The 14,497-nt window shown below is 40.5% G+C and overlaps 1 protein-coding gene across 12 annotated transcripts in view; it reads left to right on the top strand.

The window, feature by feature from the left end:
• The window catches only part of BACH2 (BTB domain and CNC homolog 2), a 367,956-nt gene that overhangs the window by 274,582 nt on the left and 78,877 nt on the right, over nt 1–14,497 (top strand). For all 12 annotated transcript variants that reach the window (XM_017958111.3, XM_017958118.3, XM_017958115.3 and 9 more), the window contains one exon: nt 11,310–11,564. In XM_017958111.3, the coding sequence (XP_017813600.1) occupies nt 11,310–11,564 (255 nt within the window). The remainder of the gene's footprint in view (nt 1–11,309; nt 11,565–14,497) is intronic.

Below are 14,497 nucleotides of genomic sequence, written 5' to 3'. Positions count from 1 at the left end.
TTCAACAAGAAGAGCTAACTCTCCTAAATATATATACACCCAATACAGGAGCACCCAGATTCATAAAGCAAGTCCTTAGAGACTTACAAAGAGACTTAGACTCCCACACAATAATAATGGGAGACTTTAACACCCCACTGTCAACAGTAGATAGATCAGCAAGACAGAAAGTTAACAAGGATATCCATGAATTGAACTCAACTCTGTACCAAGCAGACCTAATAGACATCTACAGAACTCTCCACCCCAAATCAACAGAATATACATTCTTCTCAACACCACATCGCACTTATTCCAAAACTGACCACATAGTTGTAAGTAAAGCACTCCTTAGCAAATGTAAAAGAACAGAAATTATAACAAACTGTCTCTCAGACCACAGTGCAATCAAACTACAACTCAGGATTAAGAAACTCAATCAAAACCACTCAACTACATGGAAACTGAACAACCTGCTCCTGAATGACTACTGGGTACATAACGAAATGCAGGCAGAAATAAAGATGTTCTTTGAAACCAGTGAGAACAAAGATACAACATACCAGAATGTCTGGGACACATTTAAAGCAGTGTGTAAAGGGAAATTTGTAGCACTGAATGCCCACAAGAGAAAGCAGAAAAGATCTAAAATTGACACCCTAACATCACAATTAAAAGAACTAGAGAAGCAAGAGCAAACACATTCAAAAGCTTGCAGAAGGCAAGAAATAACTGAGATCAGAGCAGAACTGAAGGAGATAGAGACACAAAAAACCCTTCAAAAAAATCAATGAATCCAGGAGCTGATTTTTTGAAAAGATCAACAAAATTGATAGACGGCTAGTAAGATTAATAAGAAAAGAGAGAAGAATCAAATAGATGCAATAAAAAATGATAAAGGGGATATCACCTCTGACCCCACAGAAATACAAACTACCATCAGAGAATACTATAAACACCTCTACGCAAATAAACTAGAAAACCTAGAAGAAATGGATAAATTCCTGAACACGTACACTCTCCCAAGACTAAATCAGGAAGAAGTTGAATCCTTGAATAGACCAATTATTGCTTGAAATCGAGGCAATAATTAATGGCCTACGAACCAAAAAAAGTCCAGGACCAGACGGATTCACAGCCGAATCCTACCATAGGTACAAGGAGGAGGTGGTACCATTCTTTCTGAAATTATTCCAATCAATAGAAAAAGAGGGAATCCTTCCTAATTCATTTTATGAGGCCAACATCATCCTAATACAAAAGCCTGGCAGAGACACAACAAAAAAAGAGAATTTTAGACCAATATCCCTGAACATCAATGTAAAAATCCTCAATAAAATACTGGCAAACTGAATCCAGCAGCACATCAAAAAGCTTATCCACCATGAACAAGTAGGCTTCATCCCTGGGATGCAAGGCTGGTTCAACATATGCAAATCAATAAACGTAATCCAGCATATAAACAGAACCAAAGACAAAAACCACATGATTATCTCAATAGATGCAGAAAAGGCCTTTGACAAAATCCAACAGCCCTTCATGATAAAAATGGACAATAAATTCGGTATTGATGGAACGTATCTCAAACTAATAAGAGCTATTTATGACAAACCCACAGCCAATACCATACTGAATGGGCAAAAACTGGAAGCATTCCCCTTGAAAACTGGCACAAGACAGGGATGCCCTCTCTCACCACTCCTATTCAACACAGTGTTGGAAATTCTGGCCAGGGCAATCAGGCAAGAGAAAGAAATAAAGGGTATTCAGTTAGGAAAAGAGGAAGTCAAATTGTCCCTGTTTGCAGATTACATGATTGTATATTTAGAAAACCCCATTGTCTCAGCCCCAAATCTCCTTAAGCTGATAAGCAACTTCAGCAAAGTCTCAGGATACAATATCAATGTGCAAAAGTCACTAGCATTCTTATACACCAATAACAGACAGAGAGCCAAATCATGAGTGAACTCCCATTCACAATTGCTTCAAAGAAGAATAAAGTATGTAGGAATCCAACTTACAAGGGATGTGAAGGACCTCTTCAAGGAGAACTACAAACCACTGCTCAGTGAAATAAAAGAGGACACAAACAAATGGAAGAACATTCCATGCTTATGGATAGGAAGAATCAATATCATGAAAATGGCCATACTGCCCGAGGTAATTTATAGATTCAATGCCATCCCCATTAAGCTACCAATGACTTTCTTCACAGAATTGGAAAAAACTACTTTATGAACTAAAGTTCATATGGAACCAAAAAAGAGCCCGCATTGCCAAGTCAATTCTAAGGCAAAAGAACAAAGCTGGAGGCATCACGCTACCTGACTTCAAACTATACTACAAGGTTACAGTAACCAAAACAGCATGATACTGGTACCAAAACAGAGATATAGACCAATGGAACAGAACAGAGCCCTCAGAAATAATACCACACATCTCCAACCATCTGATCTTTGACAAACCTGACAAAAACAAGCAATGAGGAAAGGATTCCCTATTTAATAAATGGTGCTGGGAAAACTGGCTAGCCGTAAGTAGAAAGCTAAAACTGGATCCCTTCCTTACACCTTATACAAAAATTAATTCAAGATGGATTAGAGACTTAAATGTCAGACCTAAAACCATAAAATCCCTAGAAGAAAACCTAGGCAATACCATTCAGGACATAGGCATGGGCAAGGACTTCATGTCTAAAACACGAAAAGCAATGGCAACAAAAGCCAAAATTGACAAATGGGATCTAATTAAACGAAAGAGCTTCTGCACAGCAAAAGAAACTACCATCAGAGTGAACTGGCAACCTACAGAATGGGAGAAAATTTTTGCAATCTACTCATCTGACAAAGGGCTAATATCCAGAACCTACAAAGAACTCAAACAAATTTACAAGAAAAAACAACCCCATCAGAAAGTGGGCAAAGGATATGAACAGACACTTCTCAAAAGAAGACATTTACGCAGCCAACAGACACATGAAAAAATGCTCATCATCACTGGCCATCAGAGAAATGCAAATCAAAACCACAATGAGATACCGTCTATACCAGTTAGAATGGCGATCATTAAAAAGTCAGGAAACAACAGGTGCTGGCGAGGATGTGGAGAAAGAGGAACACTTTTACATGGTTGGTGGGACTGTAGTTCAACCATTGTGGCGATTCCTCAAGGATTTAGAACTAGAAATACCCTTTGACCCAGCCATCCCAATCTTGGGTATATACCCAAAGGATTATAAATCATGCTGCTATAAAGACACATGCACATGTATGTTTATTGCGGCACTATTCATAGTAGTAAAAACTTGGAACCAACCCAGATGTCCATCAGTGACAGACTGGATTAAGAAAATGTGGCGCATATACACCATGGAATACTATACAGCCATAAAAAAGGATGAGTTCATGTCCTTTGTAGGGACATGGATGCAGCTGGAAACCATCATTCTTAGCAAACTGTTGCAAGAACAGAAAACCAAACACTGCATGTTCTTACCTATAGGTGGGAATTGAACAATGAGAGCACTTGGACACAGGAAGGGGAACATCACACACCAGGCCTGTTGTGGAGTGAGGGGAAGGGGGAGGGATAGCATTAGGAGATATACCTAATGTAAATGATGAGTTAATGGGTGCAGCACACCAACATGGCACATGTATACATATGTAACAAATCTACATGTTGTGCACATGTACTTTAGAACTTAAAGTATAATTTTAAAAAAAGTAAAAATTAAAATTAAACATTTCAAAATTTGCAAGATACTGCTAAAACAGTAGAGTGAAATTTATAGCATTAAAGCCTGTGTTAGAAAAGACAACAAAGATCTCAGATTAATGGGCTCAACTACCACCTTATGAAACTGGAAAAGAAAAAAAGACACAATTAAACCCAAAGTAAGCAGAATAAAGGATATAACAATGAGAATAGAGATTAGCAAACTAGAAAATAGAATGATTTTAAAAAACTAACCAAAAACTAGTTATTTGAGAATGTCAGTAAAATGGCTAAGCCTCTAGCCAGACTGATCAGAAAGAGAAGACACAAATTTTCAGTACCAGTAATATGAAAGGTGACGTCAGTACAGATTCAACCAGTATTAGAAGGAATATTTTTAAATACTATATATGGGCTGGATGTGGTGGCTCACGCCTGTAATCCCAGCGCTTTGAGGGGGCCAAAGCAGGAGGAACACTTGACACCAAGAGTTGAAGACCAACCTGGGTATCATAGTAAGACTCCATCTCTTTAAAAAAAAATAAATAACTGAACATGGTGGCATGGCCTATAGTCCTAGTTACTCAGGAGCCTAAGACAGGAAGGTCACTTGAGCCCCAGGAGTTTCAGGTTGCAGTTAGCTATGATCACACCACTGCGCTCCAGCCTGGGCAACAAAGTGAGACACTGTCTCTTTAAAAAATAAAGAATAAAAAAATAAAATTTAAAAAGGCCCGGGGCGGTGGTTCACGCTTGTACTTCCAGGACTTTGGGAGGCCGAGGCGGGCGGATCACGAGGTCAAGAGATTGAGACCATCTTGGCCAACATGGTGAAACCTCGTCTCTACTAAAAATACAAAAATTAGCTGGGCATGGTAGTGCACACCTGTGTCCCAGCTACTCGGGAGGCTGAGGCAGGAGAATCGCTTGAACCCGGGAGGCAGAGGTTGCGGTGAGCCAAGATTGTGCCACTGCACTCCAGCCTGGTGACAGAGCAAGACTCCATCTCAAAAAATAAATTAATTAATTAAATAAATAAATATACACACACACACACACACACACACACACACAATTTTATGCCAATAAATTTGACCATTTTTTTAAAAAAAATTGAGTCTGTCGTTAAAATCCCAGTTCAGAAGTCTTCACAGGTAAATTCTACCAAACATATAAGGAGGAAATAAAACCAATTCTAAAAAAAAAAAAAAAAAGAAAAAAGAAAAAAAAAAACCTTTTAGAAAATTAAAGAGGAAGAAATACTTCCCAGCTCATTTTATGAGATTGTTGTTACCCTGATGCTAAAACCAGGCCATGAAAACTATGTAAGAAAACTACAGACAAATCTCCCCATTGAACATAGATGAAAAATTATTTTTTTTAATTTATTATTATTATTATACTTTAAGTTATAGGGTACATGTGCATAACGTGCAGGTTTGTTACATATGTATACTTGTGCCATGTTGGTGTGCTGCACCCATCAACTCGTCAGCACCCATCAACTCGTCATTTACATCAGGTATAACTCCCAATGCAATCCCTCCCCCCTCCCCCCTCCCCATGATAGGCCCCGGTGTGTGATGTTCCCCTTCCCAAGTCCAAGTGATCTCATTGTTCAGTTCCCACCTATGAGTGAGAACATGCGGTGTTTGGTTTTCTGTTCTTGTGATAGTTTGCTCAGAATGATGGTTTCCAGCTGCATCCATGTCCCTACAAAGGACACAAACTCATCCTTTTTGATGGCTGCATAGTAATCCATGGTGTATATGTGCCACATTTTCTTAATCCAGTCTGTCACTGATGGACATTTGGGTTGATTCCAACTCTTTGCTATTGTGAATAGTGCTGCAATAAACATACGTGTGCATGTGTTTTTATAGCAGCATGATTTATAATCCTTTGGGTATATACCCAGTAATGGGATGGCTGGGTCATATGGTACATCTAGTTCTAGATCTTTGAGGAATCGCCATACTGTTTTGCATAATGGTTGAACTAGTTTACAATCCCACCAACAGTGTAAAAGTGTTCCTCTTTCTCCACATCCTCTCCAGCACCTGTTGTTTCCTGACTTTTTAATGATTGCCATTCTAACTGGTGTGAGATGGTATCTCATTGTGGTTACCATCACCAAAAGCAACGGCAACAAGAGCCAAAATTGACAAATGGGATCTAATTAAACTAAAGAGCTTCTGCACAGCAAAAGAAACTACCGTCAGAGTGAACTGGCAACCTACAGAATGGGAGAAAATTTTTGCAATCTACTCATCTGACAAAGGGCTAATATCCAGAACCTACAAAGAACTCAAACAAATTTACAAGAAAAAAACAAACAACCCCATCAAAAAGTGGGCAAAGGATATGAACAGACATTTCTCAAAAGAAGACATTCATACAGCCAACAGACACATGAAAAAATGCTCATCATCACTGGCCATCAGAGAAATGCAGATGAAAAATTATTAACAAAATGTTAGCAAATTGAATCCAACAATGTATAAGAAGGCAAACACAGGGCTGGGTGCAGTGGCTCACACCTGTAATCCCAACACTTTGAGAGACCAAGGTAGAGGATTGCTTGAGACCAGGAGTCCAAGAGCAGCCTGGGCAACATAGCAAGGTTTCATCCTACAAAAAAACAAGAAATAATTAGCCAGGTATGGTGGTGCACACCTGTAGTCATAGCTACTCAGGAGGCAGAGGCAGGAGAATTGCTTGAGCCCAGGAAATCAAGATTGCAGTGAGCCATGAGTGCCACTGAAGAAAAAGATAAGAAAGGGAACAGAAAGGGAGGGGAGGGGAGGGGAGGGAGGGGAGGAGAGAGGGACAGAAAGAAAAGTAACTTCCTCAGCTCAATAGGAGCATCTGTGAAGCATCTATAGCTAACGTCGTACAAAATGGTGAATGGTTGAATACTTTCTTCCTAACATCAGGAAGGCAAGGATGTTTAGTCTCACCATCTCTATTCAGCATTGAACTAGAGGTTCTAAACAATGCAGTAAGGTAAGAAAAAGACATTAAAATTATCCAAATTGGGAAAAAAGTAAGAGATCTTTATTCACAACATAATCTTCTATGTAGAAAATACTGTGGAATCTACTCAAAAAAAACAGTCTATGAGAACTAATAAATAAGGTTTCCAGATACAAGATCGATATACAAAAATTATTTGTATATACTAGCAATGAAAAATTAGAAATTGAAATTAAAAGACAATGCCATTTACAATGACATCAAAAATGTTCATACTTAGGTATAAATCTGACAAAAGAGGTATAAAAGACCTATATACTACTATAAAACATTGCTGAGAGCCCAGTGTGGTGGCTCACACCTGTAATCCCAGCACTTTGGGAGGCCGAAGAGAGACCAGGAGTTCGAGACCAGTCTGGCCAACCTGGTGAAACCCATCTCTACTAAAACTACAAAAAGTGGCCAGGCATGGTGGCGCATGCCTCTTTAATTCCAGCTACTCAGGAGGCTGAGGCAGGAGAATCACTTGAACCCGGGAGGTGGAGGTTGCAGTGAGCCAAGATGGCACCACTGCACTCCAGCCTGGGTGACGGAGTGAGACTGTCTGCAAAAAGATTTAAAATTAAAATATTGCTAAGGAAAAAAAAGTCTTTTTTTTTTTTCTTTTTTTTGAGATGGAGTCTTGCTCTGTCGCCCAGGCTAGAGTACAGTGGTGCAATCTCAGCTCAGCTCACTGCAACCTCTTCCTGCTGGGTTCACACAATTCTCCTGCCTTAGCCTCCTGAGTAGCTGGGATTACAGGCATATGCTACCATGCCTGGCTAATTTTTGTATTTTTAGTAGAGATGGGGTTTCAGCATGTTGGCCAGGCTGGTCTCGAACTCCTGACCTCAAGTGATCCACCTGCCTCAGCCTCCTAAAGTCCTGAGATTACAGGCATAAGCCACCGCACCTGGCTACTGAGAAAAATTTAAGATGATCTAAATAAAGAGACCGTGTTCATGGGTCAAAAGGTTCATTATTGTTAAGATGGCAGTTCTTCCTAAATTCATCAGTAGATTCAGTACAATCTCAGTGAAAATTCCAGCAGACTATTTTGTAGAAATTGGCAAGCTAATTATAAAATGTATGTGGAAATGCAAAGGATCAAACTAACTTTGAAAAAGAGCAAATCAAGACACTATGATAGTAATATAAAAGTAGATATAGAGGCTGGGTACAGTGGCTCACATCTGCAATCCCAGCACTTTAGGAGGCCGAGGTAGGAGGATCACTTGATGCCAGGAGTTTGAGACTAGCCTGGGCAATATGGCAAGACCTCATCACACACATATATATATATATGTTTTTGTTTTGTTTTTGAGATGGAGTCTTGCTCTGTCACCCAGGCTGGAGTGCAGTGGTGATCTCGGCTCACTGTAACCTCTGTCTTCTAGGTTCAAGTGATTCTCCTGTCTCTGCCTCCCAAGTAGCTGGGATTAGAGGTGCAACCACCATGCCCAGCTAATTTTTGTATTTTTAGTAGAGATGCAGTTTCACCATGTTGGCCAGGCTGGTCTTGAACTCCCGACCTCGTGATCTGCCCACCTCAGCCTCCCAAAGTGCTGGGATTACAGGCATGAGCCACCGCATCCAGCCTACAAAAACTATTTTTAAATTAGCCAGATACGGTGGTGCACACCTGTAGTGCCAGCTACTGCTGTGAGCTATGGCCACGCCACTGCACTCCAAAGTAATAACCTGTCTCCAAAAAAAAAAAAAACAAAACAAAACAAAAGTAGACAAACTTATAAATAGTAAAAGACAGAGTCCATAAATAGATTCATACATATATAAACAATTGATTTTCAGTAAAAGTACAAAGGTAATTCAGGAGAGAAAAGAGTCTTTTTAACAATGCTACTGGAACGATTGGATATTCATATGCAAAAGGAAAAAACCTCAATCCATACCTGTTACATATATAAAAATTAACTCAAAATGGTCCATAGACCTAAATGTAAGGGCTGAAAAAATAACACTTCTAGCAGAAAACATAGGAGAAAATCTTTATGACCTTGGTTTTTCAGATGTGACACCAAAATGGTTTTTTGGCTTCATCAAATAAAGACTTGCTGTTCCTTGAAAGACACTTTTAAGACATGAAAAGACAAGCTACAACCTTGGAAAAAAATTTTGCAAATCATGTATCTGATAAAGGACTTTATATATTCAGAATATATAAAGAATTCTTAAAACTGAAAAATAAGAAAACAACCCAATTAAAAATGGGCAAAGAATCTAAATAGACATTTCTCCAAAGAAGATATACAGAGGTCAAATAAACACATGAAAGATTCTCAACGACTTCAGGTGTTAGAGAAAGCAAATTAAACCCAAAAAGAGATACAATATACCTATTACAATGTCCAAAATTAGAAAGACTGACCATACTAAATGTTGGCAAGGCTGTGAAAGAACTGGAACCTCATACACTGCTGGTGGAAATGTAAAATGTTACAACCACTTTAGAAAACAGGCCGGGCGCGGTGGCTCAAGCCTGTAATCCCAGCACTTTGGGAGGCCGAGACGGGCGGATCACAAGGTCAGGAGATCGAGACCATCCTGGCTAACCCGGTGAAACCCCGTCTCTACTAAAAAATAGAAAAAACTAGCCGGGCGAGGTGGCGGGCGCCTGTAGTCCCAGCTACTCGGGAGGCTGAGGCAGGAGAATGGCATAAACCCGGGAGGCGGAGCTTGCAGTGAGCTGAGATCTGGCCACTGCACTCCAGCCTGGGTGACAGATCGAGACTCCGTCTCAAAAAAAAAAAAAAAAAGAAAACAGTGCCAGACTCTTTAAAAGTAATGCTTACACATACCATATGATACATTCTACTCACAGGTATTTACCCAAGAGAAGTAGAAGCATATGTCCGTATAAAGAATTTTATGTTCACAACAGCTTTATGTGTAAATAAATACTGGAAACAACCCGAATATCTACTAATAGATGAATGGATAAAAAAAAAAAAAGTTATGCTGTATTTATACAATGGGATACTAAGTAATAAAGGAACAAACTTGATATATGCAGCAACATAGTTGAATGGTGAAATTATGCCGAACAAAAGAAGCCAGACATAAAAGAATATGTAGTGTATGATTCCATTTATATGAAACTCTAGAAAATGCAAGCTAATATAGAATGTCAGAAAACTGATCAGTCGTTGCAGGGGTGAGGTATAGAGGGGCACAAGGGAAAAATTATTACAAGGGCCTTAAGGAGACTTTTGGTGATGATGGATTTGTTCACTATCTTTATTGTGATGATGGTTTCACAGTTATATACATAATCAAAACCTCAAATTGCTCACTATAAGTATGTGCAGTTTATAGTATGTTAAAGCTGTTTTAAAAAAAATAAGAAAGCCCAAAAGAAAGTAGGACTCACTACTGGCATTCTTACTACTCTAGTAAACATTACAGAAAAACTATGTAATTCTATAAATTAATCACAGATACTGTATTTTAAAATACTTCAGTGGGGCCAGGCGCAGTGGCTCATGCCTGTAATCCCAGCACTTTGGGAGGCCGAGGCGGGTGGATCACCTGAGGTCAGGAGTTCAAGACCAGCCTGGCCAAGATGGTGAAACCCCATCTCTACTAAAAATACAAAACTTAGCCAAGCATGGTGGCACATGCCTGTAATCCCAGCTACTCAGTGGGCTGAGGCAGGAGAATCACTTGAACCCAGGAGGTGGAGGTTGCAGTGACCTGAGAAGCACGCCATTGCACTTCAGCCTGGGCTACAGAACGAAACTCCCTCTCAAAAAAAAAAAAAAAGAAAGAAAGAAATACTTCAATGGATATTTTTAAAAGCAAAGAACCTTTTGTAAAAGTAGTCTTGACTGTTGAATGCATCTTTTTCATGACTGCTATTGTGATATATTGTGTTTCCTTAAAGTGGATGTACATCAATTCGGCTGGAATAACGACAGCACAATTCCACATCTTTGTAAGAGCTGAGCAACTATAGCATTATGGCGATTGTGCTTTGCCTTGAAGTGGCAGAGGGCAGATGCAATAGCTGACTACTGAGTCTTCAGCGTGCAGACAGTTTGGTGCACTTGTTAAATATGTATTGTGATTTGATGTTTACTCTACTTGGCATCTCAGCCAAATTTCACCTTAGGAACTTACATGTACTTCATCAAGACATTAGAAATACTTCAAAATGATTCATTTCCTCTTAACACAAATCTAAATTAGTCCTTGCATGGAGACTATTTACATGTGAAAGTTCCTTTTCAGCCTTCTAACAAAATCAGAACCACCAAGTTTTAAAATACCAGTGTGTTTTAAATGTTCTATTAAAAGATCTGGCTTTGTTACCATGGGGTAAAAGAATGCAGTAAGTAGGAAGGATAAAAGTCAGCTGTGGAGCTTGACTTTCCAGATATGTTTCTTGAGCTCATTGTACAGAGTAAGCAGAAACATGCTGATTGGCAATTCTCCTCTTTCCTGCCATGCTCATGGCAGTGGGACACAGGAACCATGATGTTCTTTCTCACCTCCTCTCTCCAGTCCTACAACTGTGGTGACTCAGCCTTTCTTTCTTTCTTTCTTTCTTTCTTTCTTTCTTTCTTTCTTTCTTTCAGGGTGTGAACGGCATGTCTGTGGATGAGAAGCCTGACTCCCCCATGTATGTATATGAGTCCACAGTCCACTGCACCAACATCCTCCTGGGCCTCAATGACCAGCGGAAAAAGGATATTCTCTGTGACGTGACTTTGATCGTGGAAAGGAAGGAGTTCCGGGCCCACCGGGCTGTGCTGGCCGCATGCAGTGAATACTTTTGGCAGGCGCTGGTCGGACAGACAAAAAATGACTTGGTGGTCAGCTTACCTGAGGAGGTACAGTAATTTGGTTTGTGTGATTGTTAATGAATGTTTATTGACTTACAGAAAACTGGCTGAGTAGGAGCTAGAAGATGTACTAGGTGCCATGTCCCCACTCAGGAGCTGATGTCCAAGTCACACGTTATGTTTGTGGCATTGTCGGTTTCTATTTGATACACTTAAAGTCTCAGAGGCACAGAATATGAATATCTTTCTTGAAGCGAACTGAACCTCACCTGCGGCTCAGTCACTTGTAGTTTCTAGTTCACTTACCCTTCAGGTTTTGAGTGGTTCAGCCTAAGTTTGGCACAGTCCTAGATGTGGGATCTGAATCATTGCTATGATTTCTGTCTTTCAGATGGTGTAAGGATCACTAGATTTCCCTTGAGAGTAAAAGATTGAAAGCATTCACAGCACCTTCTTTGCTTGGGGGAAAAATAAAAGCAACTAGTAATTTTCACCGTTAATTCAGTAAGATTCTAAGAAGTGTAAATTTGCTTTTCTCACCATTGTTGAAAACAGCCCACTCAGGTTTCTTAATTACATCAGTGAGTACGGTTATTTTGGCACTTTGGGGACACTAGTAGCTGGACCTCGTCTGTCCAGAGATGACTTTTAATTGGATGGTTTAAGTTGTAGGAACCCAAAAGATAAACTTTACAGTGACAAACCATTAAATGGTCACCCTTTGAGCCATGTATACACTTCCTCTTAGTTCATCATCCTGACTTCTGTCATTCCTATGGGACTAAAGGTAATATTTTGTGTTTGGGCAGAGTCATTCCGTGTGAACCACCAGCACAGTGTGCAGCTCTTGGGCCACCACCAACAGTTGCACAAGCTGTGTACTCTGTAACTCCCAGGAGTACAACTCACATCCATAGTTTTTGCAAAGAGATTCCTTAGAGTTGTGTAGTGTTCGACTAAGCAACTCTTCACAGCAATCTTAGGAGAAACCAAAGACCCCATCACCCAGATATGATGCTGATGGTTACAACCAGCATTAAATCCCAGAGGTCACAAACCAGATGCCTTCAGGGGCCTGGCAAATAATACAAAGGAGTGAAGTAGGTTGTATATAGGACAGGAGGAAGTGACGGGGCACTCACCTGCTCCACCAAAAGGCGTCTACATTCAACATAAAAAACAAGAAGCCAGGTGTAGTAGAGTGCACCTGTAGCCCCAGCTACTCAGGAGGCTAAGGCAGGAGGATCCCTTGAGCCCAGGAGTTCGAGACAAGCCTGGGCAACATAGCAAGACCCCATCTTTAAAAAAATAATACTTTGGGAGGCCAAGGCAGGCAGATCATGAGATCAGGAGTTTGAGATCAGCCTAGTCAACATGGTGAAACCCCATCTCCACCAAAAATACAAAAAATTAGCCAGGCGTAGTGGTATGCGCCTGTAATCCCAGCTACTTGTGAGGCTGAAGCAGGAGAATCACTTGAACCTGGGAGGCAGAGGTTGCAGTAAGCCAGGATCATGCCATTGCACTCCAGCCTGGGTGACAGGGCAAGACTATGTCTCAAAACAAACAAACAAAAAGAATAATTAAAAATTTAAAACACTATTTGTGTTTGTCCATTTGACAGACAAGACATGGGTAGTGGAGGTTTCTTCAGATCCCAGTCCCTTGTTAAGCAACATCTGCTGTTACCCCTGCTGAGCAGGAAAGCAGCCAGCTGATGAAAATGAGGACTGGGGCCAGGTGCAGCAGCTCATGCTTGTCATCCTGGTACTTCAGGAGGCCAAAGTGGGAAGACCACTCGAGTTCAGGAGTTCAAGACTGTCTTGGGCAACACAGGGAGACCCCATCTCTACAAAAGATTTAAAAACTAGCTAGATGTGGTGGCACACACCTGTGGTCTCAGCTACTCGGGAGGCTGAGGGGGGAGGATCGCTTGAGCCCAGGAGATTGAGGCTGAAAGTAAGCCATAATCACACCAGTGCACTCCAGCCTGGGTGACAGAGTGAGAACGTGTCTCAAAAAGTAATAAATAAATAAGGACTGTATAAACACTAGCATTTTCACGTTTGTATCCTTGTTACATACTCAACATAGAGTGCTCCATTACCACTCCGCATCCCGCTAATAAGTAGGTAGCTAGAGAGATCCTGACACTAGAAGCAAAAGGACAGATCAGCTAAATGACATACTGGGGCTGGGGTAAGGAGTGGAGCACTGGGTACCAAGTGACGGGAAAGCCAAGGAATGGCAGCTGCAGCATAGCCAGGGGATCCTGAGCTGGCCTTTCCTTAACTGCGCTGTTGGGGACATACTTAACTAGCTGCCCTGCCGTGAAGGCTAGGTGAGATGATAAATACAAAAATTCTCAGCACAACCCTTATCCTCTAGTAGGCATTTGACAAATATAGGTCTCTTTTTAAAGGCAGAGTCTTGCTCTGTTGCCCAGGTTGGACTGGAACTCTTGAGCTCAAGGGGTCCTCCAGCCTTGAATTATTTATCAAAAATACAATACCAAGGCAGTAAAATGTAAAGGAAACTGGGATACACATGTATATGACATAACCTTAAAGTTTCTTTTTAGATCAAATCCCTGATAATTGCTTATTTCCATGGCATTGGAAATGGCATTTTAAATAAGAGGCACACCGTATAGACATCACACAAAAATCTATTTGGCCTTTTAAGTGAGAATTTGCTGTGTGTTCTCATTTAAATGAGAATTTGCTATGTGTTGATTTTCTTTCTTCCTCCCCCTGTAGAATGATTATCCTCCCTGCATCATCTACATCCTCGAAACCATTGCAATATTCTAGTTGCTCACGTATCTGAAATCTTCAGGTAGAACTAGATCCCTTTTTTTCTTATGAAACGCAAACTCATATTTTCAGTAATCCAGCTGTAAGTATCTTATTGATGGAATATGCAAGCCAACCCCAGTGGCATTTTCTTTTGAGGCTGTGTCATTGTTTCTAAGGCCTCCT

The sequence above is a fragment of the Papio anubis genome, chromosome 6 (genome assembly GCF_008728515.1).
Source record: "Papio anubis isolate 15944 chromosome 6, Panubis1.0, whole genome shotgun sequence".
Taxonomy (NCBI): domain Eukaryota; kingdom Metazoa; phylum Chordata; class Mammalia; order Primates; family Cercopithecidae; genus Papio; species Papio anubis.
The sequence above is the reverse complement of the archived record's forward strand: the minus strand, read 5'-3'. Positions and strand labels throughout refer to the sequence as shown.